At 39.2% G+C, this 18,482-nt stretch overlaps 1 protein-coding gene across 2 annotated transcripts in view; it reads left to right on the top strand.

Annotated features, from left to right (window-relative positions):
• Window positions 1-18,168, top strand: part of PANK1 (pantothenate kinase 1) — a 111,456-nt gene extending 93,288 nt beyond the window's left edge. For both annotated transcript variants that reach the window (XM_089897905.1, XM_022569379.3), the window contains 4 exons: window positions 4,720-4,896; window positions 5,405-5,528; window positions 13,655-13,780; window positions 17,062-18,168. In XM_089897905.1, the coding sequence (XP_089754031.1) occupies window positions 4,720-4,896; window positions 5,405-5,528; window positions 13,655-13,780; window positions 17,062-17,121 (487 nt within the window). In that variant the 3' untranslated portion in view covers window positions 17,122-18,168. The remainder of the gene's footprint in view (window positions 1-4,719; window positions 4,897-5,404; window positions 5,529-13,654; window positions 13,781-17,061) is intronic.
• Window positions 18,169-18,482: the final 314 nt, after the last annotated feature.

Raw genomic sequence — 18,482 nt, 5'->3', positions numbered from 1 at the left:
CACAGTAGAATCCAGGTGGAAGGATGCTTGGGATGGTCAAAGAGGGCTTCTTTCTGGAAGTACCTTGGTGCCTAGCACAGGAAGAATTGCTTGAAATAGGCGTTCCAATCAGTGAGCCAGATTGGGTTTACAAAGAGTGTTTTTTACCCTCAGGTAAATGCTCCAGCTGCAAACTGGAATAGTCAGCACACCTCACAGGGAATTTGGGAGTGCAGTGGACGGGAAAACAGCCCTGCAACTAGAGCAGAGCAGAGTACCATGTTTCTTAATGTACACACTCCCCAAGGGCACGTGGGCTCAGCTTCCTGTTAATGGGGATTCAACACGGGAAAAAGACCCAGGGTCAGAAGTCTTTGAGAAATTGTAGTATAAACAAAATTAAACAGGTTTTCCTTACTTATAAGAAGATTTGGTATGAAGTGTCTCTTCAACTTATTGGACCACAGAGCCCAGTTTTGGAGGAACAACTTAAGGAACTAGTGTGTGGTATGTGCTTTGAAACATGGTATTGAAACCCTTGTTTTTGATAGATGAAGATATCACATAACTTCTCTGGGCCTCGGTTTCCTTGTTTGCGCCATGAAGTGAGTGAATTGTTTCTTAGTTTCTACAAGCTTTTCCAGTACTGAAATTCTGCGGTTCTACTCACCCGTTAGGAGGAGAGCACTGCTTTTCTCCCGTATTGACATGACTTGTGATGGGTTCTGCAGACATCAGTGGTTCATCACTGGGGAAGGGAAGATTGAGGCCCCCAGGGGACGTTTGGCAATGTCTGGAGACATTTTTTGGTTGTCACAACTGGAGGTCCAATGATAATGGCATCTAGTGACCAGAGGTTAGGGACGATGCTAAATATCCTACAGTGCATTGGTCAGTCCCCCACAGCAAAAAAAGTATCAAGCCCCAAATGTTAACAGTTAGTGGTGTTAAGAAACCCTGAACCACACATTCTGACTGATCCCGCTTGTGTCCGGAATATAGGCTTTGGTGTGTACGTTAATTGCCGCTAGTCAATACATTTTCTCACTGAGAATACAGCACTAACCTTACTTGCTCCCATGAGAATCACAACGGGCCCAGTGGCCTCATTAGGACTGTCAGAACTGTCCAAGACAAATGAAGAATTCGGCTGAGCTGGTTTTACCTTGAGAGAGTGATCTCCTGAGAATGGTATAATTTTTAAGAAACTACAAACTGCTTCCCCAAAGGAGCCATTGAATTGGTAGAGCTAGTCTCAAGGTAACAACAAGCTAAACATTTTCCAGAATTAGAGATATTTATAATTTTGTTCATTAACACTTAACAAATTCATGAATTATATCACAGGTACGCTCTCTCAAACTTGGGGGTTCCAAGGATCTGGGTTGTCTTTGAATAATGAGCCCAGTTGTGACGTTTGGCATCTGTCACATGTGCAATAATGCCTATCCATTCCAGTTATTGGTAAATGCCAGTTAATGATCACTGATTTGCAATCATCAACAAATCCTGTGTGGATGCCCAAGCTTCCTTACAAGCTCTCTGTAACCAGTAGTTTTGGAAAGGTGCTACAGGAGACTGAAGGTTGCTAGAGAGCCCTTTCTTGGGCTGCCACAGGTGGGGGAGGGGAATGAAATATCAAGTTTCTGGGCCCCAGATCTTGTCCAACCAGAGTTGTTCTGCCAAAGGTTTTTTTTGATCCAAGTTAGAAAACCACTGATCTAAACTAGAGGCATACCTCGGAGATACTGCAGATTCCATTCCAGACCTCCGCAATAAGCGAGTATCGCCATAAGGCGAATCACACAAATTTTTTGGTTTCTCAGTGCATATAAATGTTGTGTTTACACTGTACTGTAGCCTATTAAGTGTGCACTAGAATTATGTTTTAAAAATGTATATGCCTTTATTAAAAAATATGTTATTGCTAAAAAATGCTAACCATCATCTAAGCCTTCAGTGGGTAATAATCCTTATGCGATAGTAGCACCAAAGATCACAGATCACCATAACAAATATAATAATAACTTTAAAATTTGAAATATTGGGAGAATTGCCCAAAATGTGACACAGAGACACAAAGTGAGCAAATGTTGTTGGAAAAATGGCACCGATAGACTTGCGGATGCAGGATTGCTGCAAACCTTCAATTTGTAAGAAATGCAATATCTGCCAAGTGTAATAAAGGACAGCACAGGAAAATGAGGTGTGCCTGTATTTTGGTCAGCAGTGAACATCAGTGTGTGGAATACACTTTGGGAATCACTGATTTAAGCAAAGGCTTCAGTTTTAATTTTGTTACTCCTACTGTGATAGCTATAACTCTAGGTTTTTTGTTATTCTCATATACCCTGTTTTCCCATTAAGCATTTTTATTTTTAGGAAGCCACATCGTTACAGGATATCAGTTTTCTTTTAAGCATGTGATTTTAAATGGTTTGTTTCAGTGTTGTCTGTAACTTTACTGCATCCTAGATTAGTAGCAACATTTCTGTTGACCAAGTCCAATTTTATTATAGAAGTCAACTGAAAAAACAGAACTTAACAGCTAACGTTGTTAGAATGTGTAATCTATTAAAAGAGGAATGAAAAGAATTTTAAAACTTCAGTGAAACGAACAGTGCAGCTTATTTCATTCTTTTGGAATCAGTTTTAAGGGCATGGATAATTAAGTAATTGGATTCTTCTACTTCTTCCGAAAATTCCTCACTACAAGTTGGTTGGGTTTTTTTTAAAAAATGATGTTTTGGTCTCTGATTTGCTGAGGATCTTGCTGTGTGTCTGCTGAAACAAACATGTATCTGATTATGAGAGAATCACTAGACTAGAGAGTGGTTAGCCAGGTTAAGGAGGTCAATAAAGTGCTCTTCTGCAACCGTGCATTCTTTCCTCCTATCTGCAGTGCTCCAGCTGTGCCAATTCATGCTCGCTTTCTCCATTCAGCTCTGATTCTTTGTCTGGAGTCACCTGTCACTTTCCAGTCATACAAAGCCCGTGTCCTTTTTCACTCATACCAACACATCAGATGATGAGTTGCCTTCTTTCTAAGTCAGCCAGTGTCTTCAGGTGCCTGTGTTTGGAGTTGGTTGTTGAACACCTTGATGAATCCAAATACCTGATATTCAAAGAAAGGTTATTAGTGTGGATGAAAGGTAGGAACTAGAAATGTGAGCCAACCCTTTTAAAAGACTATAAAGAGAGAAAACAAGGCAAATTCAGATGACATGCAAACCAAAAAGTGTTCCCATTAAACCACGCTAACTTTCTAGGGTAGACTGAAACTAAGGACGTCGCATGAGGTGCCCTGTTAAATGTAAATGAAGACGAACTTTCTTAGAGGGAATCCAAACTTTCTACTGTGACTGAGGTGTCAAGGCAATAATGCCCACAGAGCTCTTTTTGTCCTTGTGGTACTGCACCTACAGTTTGGATACTGTGACTTGTGCCCAGCTACCTAATTGTCCATGAGAACCCATCATTTCAATCAAGTATGTATTTTTGTAAGAATCACTGTTTAAGAAATATCACAGTTAGTCCTTAGGTGTGATTTAAAGAACCGTGTGTCTATAATCTGGTGCCTTCTTGGTAACAGTTATTGACAGTCAGTATAATTTACCCTAAATTTTCTTTTTTCAAATTTAAGTTTTAAAAATAACCTCGATCTCAACTTGAATTTTCTCTTAAAAGCCAGTAGCCAAACACATGTGGAATTCCCAGGGCTAGCAGCTCTTGAGGCTTCAGAACAAATTGATGTGCATTTGCTCTTCTGTCTAGTAGGTAAAGAGTAAGGCCCATTCATGGCCATATCAGTGCTCTTTCCTGCCAGGAGCTCACTGGTGACAGCTTTACTCTGAATCTGCTTTACTTCCCCTCAGGTAACTTTGATATTAATACACAATTGAGTTCACTTTCAACTATCATAATTGGTTTCTAATTTTTTCTCAAAAGACTATTTTAGAAGAATTTCCCCCCAAACAACTGAAAGCTTTTAAAACATGGTTTGAGCATTGAAACCATTTTAAGATCTTTGTTACTATTTTTTGACTATTGGGTGGTAAGTAAAGTACTAATAACCTTTTCTAGAGTTTACTAGAAAAAATCCAATATGAGATCCATCGGTGGTTTCCTTTTTGAAATTTTTGAGGAGCTTAAATGAAATTATTTCTGCTAGAGAAGCAAGGTCAGATGAAAGATACAGCTTGGGGACCAGCTATTCCGGGCAGCGTCCCAGTTCAGTTTTGTCACCACAGAGTTTGTCTCTATAGATATGAACTGTGCTTCAGGTACACACAGTTTCTTTTTCTAAGTATTTGTTTAGCTACATATGTTTGTATTTTTTCTTTTTAATAGAGGTCATTTCTCTGGTTATTTGCTGCTTTCAGACCACGCAAATAAGGGAGATAGATCATGATTTGGCCCCATTATATAGGTGGGAAGATTGCATGAAGCACTTAGGTCAGTGGCTAGTTCAAGGTCTCACAACGGAAATCAGTGAGAGTCTTTCTCTGGTTTTGTTCTTAAACTTCAGGGCGAGTTTTCCTTGATGTTTCTTTTAGTCTCTGCCCTCTTTTTTTATCCAATCTACCCTAAAGCTCTTTTTCACCCAGCACTTTGATTCAAGTGCCCCTTTGTTTTTCTTCTGTACTTATTAACCCATATTAGTGATATTGATGTAGTTGGGGACTTGGATGGGCATCTCTTAAAGTAAAACTTAAAAAATAAACCTTATTGTTCCTTCAGTCTTGGAGGTGGAACATTCCTAGGCCTATGTTGCTTGCTGACTGGTTGTGAGACCTTTGAAGAAGCTCTGGAAATGGCAGCTAAAGGCGACAGCACCAATGTTGATAAGCTGGTGAAGGACATTTACGGAGGAGACTATGAACGATTTGGCCTTCAAGGATCTGCGGTAGCATCAAGGTAGAGACTAAGTAGCTAGGAGCAGTAGCGATTAAACACAAGGCAACCTCTCCACCCTGGCTGTTCATTTAGTTGTTGTTTTTTTTAAATGTCAACCCACCAGCCTGGTGCAAGGATCTATAGCATTGGAGCTCAGACTTGATCTCCTGCCCTTGATGAAGCACTGAGATGTTTAGCTCCTGATGCTTGTGCTTAAAATAAGGCAGCTTTGAAAGAAGGTTCTGGAAAACTGCAACAGTTTCCCCCGTTCCATTCTTGTCCAGATATCTAGAGGCATTTAATTTTTTTTTTTTTTTCCCCGTTAATAGCCATGCTACTTTGTCCCTATTAAGAAAAGGGCAGCCAACCATTCATACCGTAATCCTGTCTGCTTGTAAACCATGGTAGCCAAATCAGGTCATTTGAGCTCAATCAGAGTTATTCATAAAGCTTTCCACAGTACTTTGGTGGAAGCATGGGGCCTGCCTAAGGATGATTTTGAACACTCTCGCTACTATTTCCAACATAGCTTTGGCAACATGATGAGTAAGGAAAAGCGAGATTCCATCAGCAAGGAAGACCTCGCCCGAGCCACCCTGGTCACCATCACCAACAACATTGGCTCCATTGCTCGGATGTGTGCATTGAATGAGGTAAGGCCTTAACCTAGGGAAAACCATGTGTCACTCATAAACATCGTTTGGCAGTGCAATAACTGTTGACCCTCACGAAACCACAGATCCTTAGGAAACCTGCCCTTCCTCGTAGTCACACCTGGTAGGACATGAGGGGCGTGTGTTGCGGGGAGGGACAGGAGTATGTTTTAGTTTTAAGTAGGCACTAGATGATGACAAACAAAACCATCTAACTGTGGAAACATGGTAAAAATGACAATCTATACCATAACCTCTCCAACCTCATGGACACACACCTAATGAAAGCTGGCGAAAATCTCTCTGCATCCTTGCAAATAATTGCAGGTAAAACATTCCACTTGCAATATTTGATATTCTCTCTGCTTTCAGCTTCTTTACAGTGTTGCCTTGTGGCATGGAGTTCAAGCAGCATTGTACAGGGCTATCAAAGCACAGAGAGCTTGCTACAGCTGGGGCCAGCCAGAGCCCCAGGCACAAGAAAGGGTGGACCTGATGACAGACCAAGCTTTGGTACCATGTGTTAAAACACTGCAAAATTCCTTTGCAAAGAATGGAACGCTTTTCTGAAATACAAGATGTGTAAAGTAGATGTGTAATACAGCTGAGTTGTATTAGGAAGACAAGAAAGAGGGGGCATGGAATAGGTAATAGTAGAAGAAGCACTAAAGAATCTAGTAGCATCAGTAGTAGACTTTTTTTTTAATATGAATTTTAAGAGAAATATGACATACCTACAGAAGAGGGCTCAAATCACAAGTGTACAGCCTGACGAATTTTCACACACACACACACACACACACACACACACACACACACCTAATACCCACCACAAAGATCAAGAATTAGAACATTACAGGTACTGCAGAAACCCTTTCCAAGCCCCTTCTAGTTGAATAGCGGACTGTTAAACAGGGTATGAGGCAGTCTTTATAACAGGTGGATGGCAGCCCTGCCTTTGAACTCTGGAGTTACAAGAGAGACATCCTCCTTTCACAATATTTTTTTTTCACATCTTTATTGGAGTATAAATGCTTTACAATGTTGTGTTAGTTTCTGCTGTACAACAAAGTGAATCAGCTATATGTATACATATATCCCCACATCCCCTTCCTCTTGAGCCTCCCTCCCACCCTCCCTATCCCATCCTTCAAGGTCATCACAAAGCATCAAGTTGATCTCGTGCTATGCAGCAGCTTCCCACTAGCCATCCATTTTACATTGGGTAGGGTAAATATGTCAGTGCTACTCTCTTACTTCGTCCCAGCTTCCCCTTCCCACCCTGTGCCCTCAAGTCTGTCCTCTACATCTGCATCTGCATCTTTATTCCTGCCCTGCCACTAGGTTCACCAGTACCACTTTTTAAAATTCCATATATATGCGTTAGCATACAGTATTTGTTTTTCTCTTTCTGACTTACTTCACTCTATATGACAGACCCTAGGTCCATCCACCTCACTACAAGTAACTCACTTTCGTTTCTTTTCATGGCCGAGTAATATTCCATTGTATATATGTGCCACATCTTCTTTATCCATTCATCTGTCGACGGACACTTAGGTTGCTTCCATGTCCTGACTATTGTAAATAGTGCTGCAGTGAACATTGTGGTACATGACTCTTTTCGAATTATGGTTTTCTCAGGGTATATGCCCAGTAGTGGGATTCCTGGGTCATATGGTAGTTCTATTTTTAGTTTTTTAAGGAACTTCCATACTGTTCTCCATAGTGGCTGTATCAATTTACATTCCCACCAACAGTGCAGGAGGGTTCCCTTTTCTCCACACCCTCTCCAGCATTTATTGTTTGTAGAATTTTTTATGATGGCCATTTTGACCGGTGTGAGGTGATACCTCATTGTAGTTTTGATTTGCATTTCTCTAATGATTAGTGATGTTGAGCATCATTTCATGTATTTGTTGTCCATCCGTATGTCTTCTTTGGAGAAATGTCTATTTAGGTCTTCCACCCATTTTTGGATTAGGTTGTTTGTTTTTTTGATATTGAGCTGCATGAGCTGCTTGTATATTTTGGAGATTAATCCTTTGTCAGTTGCTTCATTTGCAAATATTTTCTCCCATTCTGAGGGTTGTCTTTTCATCTTGTTTATGGTTTCCTTTGCTGTGCAAAAGCTTTTACGTTTCATTAGGTCCCATTTGTTTATTTTTGTTTTTATTTCCATTACCCTAGGAGGTGGGTCAAATAAGATCTTGCTGTGATTTATGTCATAGAGTGTTCTTACTATGTTTTCCTCTAAGAGTTTGATAGTGTCTGGCCTTACATTTAGGTCTTTAATCCATTTTGAGTTTATTTTTGTGTATGGTGTTAGGGAGTGTTCTAATTTAATTCTTTTACATGTAGCTGTCCAGTTTTCCCAGCACCACTTACTGAAGAGGCTGTCTCCATTGTCTATTCTTGCCTCCTTTGTCAAAGATAAGGGGACCGTATGTGTGGAGGATTTCTCTGGGCTTTCTATCCTGTTCCATTGATCTTTCTGTTTTTGTGCCAGTACCATACTGTCTTGATTACTGTAGCTTTGTAGTATAGTCTGAAGTCAGGGAGCCTGATTCCTCCAGCTCCGTTTTTCTTTCTCAAGATGGCTTTGGCTATTCACGGTCTTTTGTGTTGCCATACAAATTGTAAAATTTCTTGTTCTAGTTCTGTGAAAAATGCCATTGGTAATTTGACAAGGATTGCATTGAACCTGTAGCTTGCTTTCGGTAGTATAGTCATTTTCACAATATTGATTCTTCCAATCCAGGAGCATGGTATATCTCTCCATCTGTTTATGTTATCTTTGATTTCTTTCATCAGTGTTTTTTATTTTCTGAGTACAGGTCTTTTGCCTCCTTAGGTAGGTTTTTTCCTAGGTATTTTATTCTTTTTGTTGCAGTGGTAAATGGGATTTTTTCCTTAATTTATCTTTCTGATCTTTCATTGTTAGTGTATAGGAATGCAAGAGATTTCTGTGCATTAATTTTGTATCCTGCAACCTTACCAAATTCATTGATTAGTTCTAGTAGTTTTCTGGTGGCATCTTTAGGATTTTCTATGTATAGTATCTTGTCTTCTGCAAACAGTGACAGCTTTACTTCTTCTTTTCCAATTCGCGTTCCTTTTATTTCTTTTTCTTCTCTGACTGCTGTGGCTAGGACTTACAAAACTATGTTGAATAATAGTGGTGAGAGTGGACATCCTTGTCTTTTTCCTGATCTTAGAGGAAATGATTTCAGTTTTTCACCATTGAGAGTGATATTGGCTGTGGGTTTGTCATATATGGCTTTTATTATGTTGAGGTAGGTTCCCTCTGTGCCCACTTTCTGGAGAGTTTTTATCATAAATGGTGTTGAATTTTGTCAAAAGCTTTTTCTGCATCTATTGAGAGGATCGTACAGTTTTTATTCTTCAGTTTGTTAATATGGTGTATCACATTGATTGATTTGTGTGTATTGAAGAATCCTTGCATCCCTGGGGTAAATCCCACTTGATCATGGTGTATGATCCTTTTACTGTGTTGTTGGATTCTGTTTGCTATTATTTTGTTGAGGATTTTTGTGTCTATGTCCATCAGTGATATTGGTCTATAATTTTCTTTTTTGGTGATATCTTTGTCTGGTTTTGGTATCAGGGTGATTGTGGCCTCATATAATGAGTTTGGGAGTATTCCTCCCTCCACAATTTTTTGGAAGAGTTTGAGAAGGATGGATGTTAACGCTTCTCTAAATGTTTGATAGAATTCGCCTGTGAAGCCCTCTAGTCCTGGACTTCTGTTTGTTGGAAGATATTTAATTACAGTATCAACTTCATTATCTGTGATTGGTCTGTTTATATTTTCCAGTTCTTCCTGGTTCAGTCTTGGAAAGCTGTACTTGTCCAAGAATTTGTCCATTTCTTCCAGGTTGTCCATTTTATTGGCATATAGTTGCTGGTAGTAGTCTCTTATGATCTTTTGTATTTCTGTGGTGTCAGTTGTAATCTCTCCTTTTTCATTTCTAATTTTTTTGACTTGAGTCCTCTCCCTTTTTTTCTTGATGAGTCTCTGGCTAAAGGTTTATCATTTTTTTTTATCTTCTCAAAAAACCAACTTTTAGTTTTATCGATCTTTGCTATTATTTTCTTTGTTTCTATTTCATTTATCTCTACTCTGATTTTGTGATTTCTTTCCTTCTACTAACTTTGGGTTTTCTTTGTTCTTCTTTTCCTGGTTGCTTTAGGTGTAAGGTTAGATTGTTTATTTGAGATTTTTCTTGTTTCTTGAGGTGAGCTTGAATTGCTATGAACCTCCCTCTTAGAACTGCTTTTGCTGCGTTCCATAGGTTTTGGATCGTTTTGTTTACGTTGTCATTTGTTTCCAGGTATTTTTTAATTTCTTCTTTGATTTCTTCAGTGATTTCTTGGTTATTTAGCAGTGCACTGTTTAGCCTCCATGTACTTGTGTTTTTTACTGTTTTTTCCTGTAATTGATTTCTAATCTTATAGCATTGTAGTCAGAAAAGATGCTTGATACAATTTCAATTTTATTAAATTTTCCAAGCCTTGATTTGTGACCCAAGATGTGATCTATCCTAGAGAACGTACCATGTGCACTTGAGAAGAAAGTGTATTCTTCCACTTTCAGGTGGAATGTCCTAAAAATATCTATTAAGTCTATCTGGTCTGTTGTGTCACTTAAAGCTTTTGTTTCCTTATTTATTTTCTGTCTGGATGATGTGTCTATTGGTGTAAGTGGGGTGTTAAAATCCCCCATTATTATTGTGTTACTGTCGATTGCCATATGTATTGAGGTGCTCCTATGTTGGGTGCAGAAATATTTACAGTTGTTATATCTTCTTCTTGGATTGATCCCTTGATCATTATGTAGTGTCCTTCCTTATCTCTTGTAACAGTCTTTATTTTAAAGTCTATTTTATCTGATATGAGTATTGCTACTGCAGCTTTCTTGTGATTTCCATTTGCATGGAATATCATTTTCCATCCCCTCACTTTCAGTCTGTATGTGTCCCTAGGTCTGAAGTGGGTTTCTTGTAGACAGCATATATAAGGGTCTTGTTTTTGTATCCATTCAGCCAGTCTGTGTCTTTTGGTTGGGGCATTTGATCCATTTACATTCGAGGTGATTGTTGATATGTATGTTCCTATTACCATTTTCTTAATTGATTTGGGTTTGTTTTTATGAGTCTTTTTGTTCTCCTGTGTTTCCCACTTAGAGAAGTTCCTTCAGCATTTGTTGTAAAGCTGGTTTGGTGGTTCTGAATTTTCGTAGCTTTTGCTTGTCTGTAAAGCTTTTGATTTCTCCGTCAAATCTGAATGAGATTCTTGCTGGGTAGAGTAAAGTTGTAGGTTTTTTCTTGGTTGTAGGTTTTTCCCTTTCATCACTTTAAATATGTCCTGCCACTCCCTTCTGGCTTGCAGAGTTTCTGCTGAAAGATCAGCTGTTAACCTTATGGGGATCCCCTTGTATATTATTTGTTGCTTTTCCCTTGCTGCTTTTAATAATTTTTCTTTGTATTTAATTTTTGATAGTTTATTGGGTTTATCCTGTATGGCACTCTCTGCACTTCCTGGACTTGATTGACTATTTCCTTTCCCATGTTAGGGTAGTTTTCGACTATAATGTCTTCAAATATTTTCTCAGAACCTTTCTTTTTCTCTTCTTCTTCTGGGGCCCCTATAATTCGAATGTTCATGTGTTTAATGCTGTCCCAGAGGTCTCTGAGACTGTCCTCAATTCTTTTCATTCTTTCTTCTTTATTCTGCTCCCTGGCAGTTATTTCCACCATTTTATCTTCCAGGTCACTTATCCGTTCTTCTGCCTCAGTTATTCTGCTAGTGATTTCTTCTAGAGTATTTTTAATTTCAGTTATTGCGTTGTTCGTCATTGTTTGCTCTTTAGTTCTTCTAGATCCTTGTTAAACATTTCTTGTATTTTCTCCACTCTGTTTCCGAGATTTTGGATCATCGTTACTCTGAATTCTTTTTCAGGTAGGTTGCCTACTTCATCTTCATTTATTTGGTCTTGTAGGTTTTTACCATGCTCTTCCATCTGTAACATATTTTTGTCATTTCTTTTTTTTTTTTTTTTTGATTGGTGTGGCTGTATTCCTGTCCTACTGGTTGTTTGGCCTGAGGCGTCCACACTGGAGTTTGCAGGCAGTTGGGTAGAGCTGGGTCTTGGTGTGAAATGAGGACTTCTGGGAGTCCTCACTCTGATTAATATTCCCTGGGGTCTGAGCTTCTCAGTTAGTCCAGCGGTTTGGACTTGGTGCTCCCACCACAGGAGCTCGGGCCCAACAAGATCCCACAAGCCACATGGTGTGGCAAAAAAAAAAAGAAAGAAAGAGAAAAAAAAGGAGCAGTTCAATAACAAAGAATAAAAACTAAAATAAAATTAGAAAGATAAAAATACATTAGGAAAAATAAAAATATAATCGAAACAAATGCAACAAGGTAAAACAAATCCACCACAGAAAAAAGGAAAAAAAACGGAGGGGGAACAAGTCAAAAGGAGCAGAATAATAACAAAGTATAAAGAACAAAATAAAATTCCAAAAATAAAAGAATTATTAGAAAAAATGAAAATGTAAATGAATCAACTACAAGGTGAAACAGAACCCCAATCTAAAAGAGGAAAAAAGAAAAAAAAAAAAGCCTTGGCTATGGGGGGCAGAGTTTAGGCAGGGGGTGGAACTTAGGCAGGGGTGATGCTCAAGCATGAGGTGGGGCCTCTGCTTAGGACCTGTGCAGGAGGGGACAGGCAGCACGTCCAAACGGGAGCCTCTGGAGTGTGGAGTTCCAGAGTTTGGAGGTAAGGCCCTGGGTGAGGGTGTGTGGCTGGGGTTTATGCCCAGCGTGTTGGAGGGGGTCTCAGAGGGGGTCTCCGAGTGCAGAGGCAGGGCCGTGGGTGGGGGTGTGGGGTGAGGCTTGGGCTCTGCAGGGTAGGAGGGAGGCTCCAGGGCAGAGGATTAGGCCTGGGAGCCCAACAGGCTCCCCAGTGCCTAAGTGGACAAGGAAAGCACTGGCCACGTTCCCTTCCCTTCCTCCACGCCTACCCCCACCCAGGGTCTCCCCTGTCCCTGCTGGACCCCTAATCGTGGGCCCACCTCCCACCCCTCTACCCAGGGAAAATTTTCACAGTGGTTAATGGGTTCATGTATTGTTAAAGCTTGAGACAGTTAGAAGGCGATGTTCCCAGACCCTGGTTGCTCTTGATAGACTGAACAGAAAATAATGCCAGCTCCCAAGACTCCCTTCCCTTTGATATGAGTGACCATAGCAACTGGCTCTGTGAGCGAGTGAGGAGTGAGCAGTGTCTGTGTGGCAGATAGGCTGAGCTCAGTGTGAGCGGTGTGTTCAGAATACAAATCTGTATCCGTGACAACAAAAATATAAATGTATTTTTTGTTATCATATTGTAACCCACATACTGACCAAACAGGATATTTCACCATATATCCTAAAGGTAGAGACTGGGTATTGTTTCTTTTTTGTATTCCCAGTGTTTGGCACAGAGCAGCCTGACCACAGTTGTTAGATGAATAACCATGCCATAGCCATTTAATTTATTGAGTTGGTTGGGAGTTCCCTGGTGGCCTAGTGGTGGGGTTTGGAGCTGTCATTGCCATGGCCCAGATTCGATCCCTGGTCGGGGAACTGAGATCCCATGAGCCGCATGGCATGGCCAAAATATTTTAAAAAAAAATTTTTTTTAATAAATAAATAAAATTTAAAAAATAATTTATGAGTTGGTAATAATATATTTTATAGTTGGAAGTTTGGGGGATTTAAGGAATACACAGGCAAATTTAGATGAACTCCAGTTTTAATTTCATATGTGAATGTTGGGAGCTGAATTTCATATCAGATCTAAGGCAGCCTAACATAATACCTGTAAATGAGCCCAGTATTAGTCTCTGCCTCCCCCAACCAAATTCTCCCCCTCATGTTCTTGTGGAATGCATTCTGAGGTTTGTTTAACTTCATCTTGGAAATCCTGAAATAATTCCACTTAAAAAAAAAATTCACTCTGCAAGGTCCCGGAGTACAGTGATACACAGCACATTGGGTCTGTTGCTAAATGTTATTTTTATGTCATGGTTCAATTGTTTTTCTTTCATTTTTTTTTCCAGAATATTGACAGAGTTGTGTTTGTTGGGAATTTTCTCAGAATCAATATGGTCTCCATGAAGCTGCTAGCATATGCCATGGATTTTTGGTCCAAAGGACAGCTAAAAGCTCTGTTTTTGGAACATGAGGTAGGTTGAGTTCACATGGACTTAGTTGTCCTACATGGAAGTTTTTGGGTTGTCTAACATATGAGTGGGTTCCTTAGTTTGCATTTATGCAAAAGATAAGGAAGAACATTATATAAAATGGAAGCTCTATTATCCAACAATCAGGACTAGTAGATGGTTAATTTAAAAAAACAAAAAAAATGTTTAAATGATTAATCATGGAAAAAATATCTTCCTACTTTTACCATTCTATTTTAATATAAAATGTATAAATGTTCATTCACTCACCAATTTCTTGATGTAGGACCAAGACCTATTTTTGAGCATGGGTTCTGCTGATCAGAGCTCTGTAATTGTCTTTTTTTTTTCCATAATCCACAAGTATTATGCACCTTTTATGATTTCTGGTTTGTTTCTTTAAAGTAGATCAAGAAATTAAAGATACTTATGAAGCAATTTGGTTGCAGAGTCATTCTAGATTTTCCCAATCTTTCATATGTAGGATCCACCTAAATAGAGGGCAGTGGTTTGTGACTACCTTTTTCAATCTTTGTTTCATTTTTTTCCATTTTTATTGAGATATAATTGACATATAACATTGTATAAGTTTAAGGTACACAACAATGATTTGATATATGTATATACTGTAAAATGGTTATCAGTGTCAGTTTAGTTATCGTCCATCACCACACATTGTTACATTTTTTTTTCCTTGTGATGAGAACTTTTAAGATCTACTTTCCTAGCAACTTTCACTTGTTAACTAGCTTTTTAATCTTTCTCAAGAATTTAACTGGATTTTCAAAGAGGTGACCATTCATCTTGTACTCTTTTTATTGGTTTAGGTGGCATATAATTACATTAGATTATTACATTAACAATCAAACTGTCATAAACAAATTTGAGGATAAACACAGGTGACTCTTGGCAAGTAAACAACTCAGCTGGTGAGAACAGAAGTGCTTGGGCTGCTCCGAGTAGCCTGGTGGCCTTGAGAGGCTGGTGTGCTAGCCATTAGGCAGCCTGTTTACAGAAGAAGTGGAGCGCTCCGGTTAATGCAAAGGGGCCCTTATATCCAGTTTCTACACTAATACAAATCGGAGGTTTCTAAAACTGAGTGGGGAGCCCTCATCTCTTCCCACCTCTTCTATTCCCCTTTAAAATCAATACTGTAGAGAGCAGCTGTTTATCACGGGAGGTACCCAAAGCCTTGGGTATATTGCAGCAGAAAGAACATTGGGAGAACGAGTGTCATAAATTTTAATTGTAATGAATAACTACTGTGGCATTTTTCTCATCTCCAAACTGAGTTATTTATTTGAAAAGTTGCTGATGCACTTATAAATTATTTAGAGCTCTCTAAGCCTATGTTTTGTTTTATTAAAGCATCTAAAACAATACGAAGTTAAATACCAAATAGTTAACTGTTTAACTGTACTAAAGAAAGTTTTTGTTTTTGTCTTTTTAAGGAGGCTAAGGCATGAAGTGATATAACTTTTTTATGGGGGGCGAGGGCAGTGGAGTCTCAGAATTTTCACTCCCCCTCCTCCAACCAGAGCAGCTCCTTTTTTATCTGCTTAGTTACCAATTTCCCTTGTAAGATTTTGTTTAAAAAATAATTAAAATGAAAAAGAAGACCACTCTTCTAGCCCATCTGGTGTTGCCATATTTAGCGATTAAAAATATAGGACACAGTTATTTTACCTGGCATTTATCTGGCAACCCTAAGTTTAGATCCTCTTGGACTAAGGCAGAAAACAAACCCTGGAAGCCGTCAGGGATTAAAAGCCATCTACAAGGGCTTCCCTGGTGGCGCAGTGGTTGAGAGTCCGTCTACCAATGCAGGGGACACGGGTTCGTGCCCCGGTCCGGGAAGATCCCACATGCTGCGGAGCGGCTGAGCCCGTGAGCCATGGCCGCTGAGCCTGCGCGTCCGGAGCCTGTGCTACGCCACGGGAGAGGCCACAACAGTGAGAGGCCCGCGTACCGCAAAAAAAAAAAAAAAAGCCATCTACAAGGGCACACAGGTAGTTAGTTGATGGTAAGATAAGGAAAAAGAGCCAGCATTTGGGGGAAACCTACTTCTCTGGATAAAAAGGCATCCCCTTGTACAATCTTAGGCCTCTGTGAATGATGGCTTTGGTTTGTTACTAAGTATCATAACTCAGTCTCTATGACCGATGAAAGTAGAGCAATTTTATATCTCCTTGTAGGTGTTTCTCAGAAATTTCTCTACCTTCTTAGGTTCACTCTCACTTAGGCAGGTCTTCCTGGAGGATATTATGGAGAGAGGACTTTTGGGAGGTGCTGGTGAGGTGGCCTTCCTGCCCTGCCTGGAGTCCTCACTCACTCAGTCCCACTCACTCCACTTATGTAAGTGCACGTCTCCTAAGAGAAGTAGTCTAGCCAAGCCGTTGAGAGCACAGGCCCTCACTGACTTGGAGACCTTAGGCAATGACTCTACCTTTCCATTTCTGTTTTAGCTTTTGTGGAATGGGGTGATAATATTATTTGTCTCATAAAGTTACTGTGACGATTAAGTGAGGAAATCCATGTAAATTTCTAGCATATAGTGAGCCCTCAGAGGTCAGCTGGCAGTGGAGGCAAAGATCCTACCATGTAGTGTTCTGCCAGATGCCACCCATTTCGCAGTAAGTAACTGTTGAGTCAGGCAAATACCAGAGGAGTAGAGTCTCTTGCCTTTTGGAAACCAGCTTCTCTAAACATTTCCATTTTTTAGCTTCCTTCATTTTCACAGATACGTGAGCTTTTCCTTTACAGATGAGCAAAGGGAAACTTGAGCTGATTTAGATGCCTTTCTGGGATCTACTGAGGGAAGCTTAGAGCTATACCTTGTGAGACATTACAACTTTGAAGTCAGATAGATTTGCGATTGAACCCTGGCACAACTCATGGGACCTTGAAAGGGTAATTTACTTTATGACCTCCCATTTCTCATCTGTGGAATGGGAGTACTAATGTGAATTTTGCCATGACAAGGATTAAAATGAAATAGTCCTAATCCTAAAAATTGTCAACACTGATGTAGTATACACTGTGGTGCCAGATATTTTTCTACGCACTTTACATCAGTTAATTTATTTAATGTATATAAACAAATAGATATCCAATGCATTTATTATTATTATTATTATTATATCATGTTTCATGCCAGAGGTCAGGTTTTAAGTATCTTGTATCTATAGCATTAGGAGGTAGCATTCCTCGAATTATGAAAAACAGTAGGTATTGGACTAAGGTTCAGAGATAATCGTACAGAAGTTTTCTCATTGTTGTTGTAGGGTTATTTTGGAGCTGTTGGGGCACTGCTGGAACTGTTCAAAATGACTGATGACCAGTAGAGATGGGACAGGGATCCAAGCTCTGCGGCTGGAGAGGGTGAAAGCCACTGTGGGACGGAAGCCAAGCCATTATGGCAGATGAACCTGCTGGATTTGTAAATAATTAAAATCCTTCTAGCTGATCTTTTACTCTTGGGTTTTGAGCTTATGATTCAAAATGGGGAATACAAGAGTCTTTTCTGTATACTGTATTTTTTAAAAAAAATTTGTGCAGCGTGGCCAAACCTACCAGTCTTATGCATTGACTTTGAAAAATGATATGATGTTTAAGAAGGACCTGAAATGTAAGTGCTGTTTATTTTTCTTCTGGGGTTTACTGATCAGTGTGGTAATTTTAACTTCATTTAGTAATTACTCTAGGAGATTTTACCTTGACTTATATTTTTCATGACGTTTCATGATTTGCTGTTGGTTTCAAATGAAACTACAAATCTGTCATGTTTTACTGTGAACACTATTTTGTTTGTTTGTTTACCTTTTTGGGTCTTGTTTTTTCTGTTTGAATGTCTTAGGGAAAAAGAGAGTCCTTCCCCCTGTTTCTGTCCTCAGATGACTCCCCATCCCCCCTCCAATACCGTTCTTTAATGTAATTGTTCATATTAATCAAGGTGCTGACCAACTCAATACAAAGTTAAGCACGAGATCTAAAGCTCTCAAAAGTGCCCTTGAAGAGAAAACTCTGAAAAAGTGTTCATGAATTTAGTGAGTCTGGCAAAAGTTGAAAATTATATGCAATTTTGTCGTATCCCTTATGAACATGTTGTGTTGCGGTAGATTTATTTTATGTTAGGCTATGTTAAATTGAAATGTTCTCTGATGAAGTGTCCTCATCCATGCACAGCGTATGAATGGCAACAAATCCTTGTGCAAGATATTGGGATTTACAGGGGAAAGTCTCCCGGTAGATTAACTGTTCACGTTGGGATGTTTAGGAGAAGTCATGGGTTGAGATGTCATGTGGTAATATCTGTGTTTTGTACATGTATGTAGCTAGGAGCTTTGTAACAAGGCGTCTTAAATAATAATAAAGTTGTTTTTTATTTGAAATATTTTAAACTGTATTTCAATCCCACTTTCTAAAATTAAAAAAAATTATTATACTGATCTATATATTTTTTTTGTTTGAAAGATCATTGGGACTGATGGGTAACTTTCAAATGAGAGTCTCATACAAATACTGAAACACATGAGATCTAATGATTTAGAACTAATTAATCTTTTGAATTGAGCATATTGCTGAAAGGGATTTTTGAAGGGCAGTACAATTGCTCCATGATGAAACTTTCCTTCTCTGCCTCTGGGCACTATCTTTAATTTCCATGTCTTCAAGTCTTGAAGAAGTTGATGTTAATGGAAGTATT

This window comes from Delphinapterus leucas, chromosome 16 (genome assembly GCF_059928025.1).
Source record: "Delphinapterus leucas isolate spDelLeu-1000000601 "Yukka" chromosome 16, BTC_Dleu_Yukka2, whole genome shotgun sequence".
Classification (NCBI taxonomy): Eukaryota; Metazoa; Chordata; class Mammalia; order Artiodactyla; family Monodontidae; genus Delphinapterus; species Delphinapterus leucas.
Note: the sequence above shows the minus strand (reverse complement) of the source record. Positions and strands in the feature narration are given on the sequence as shown.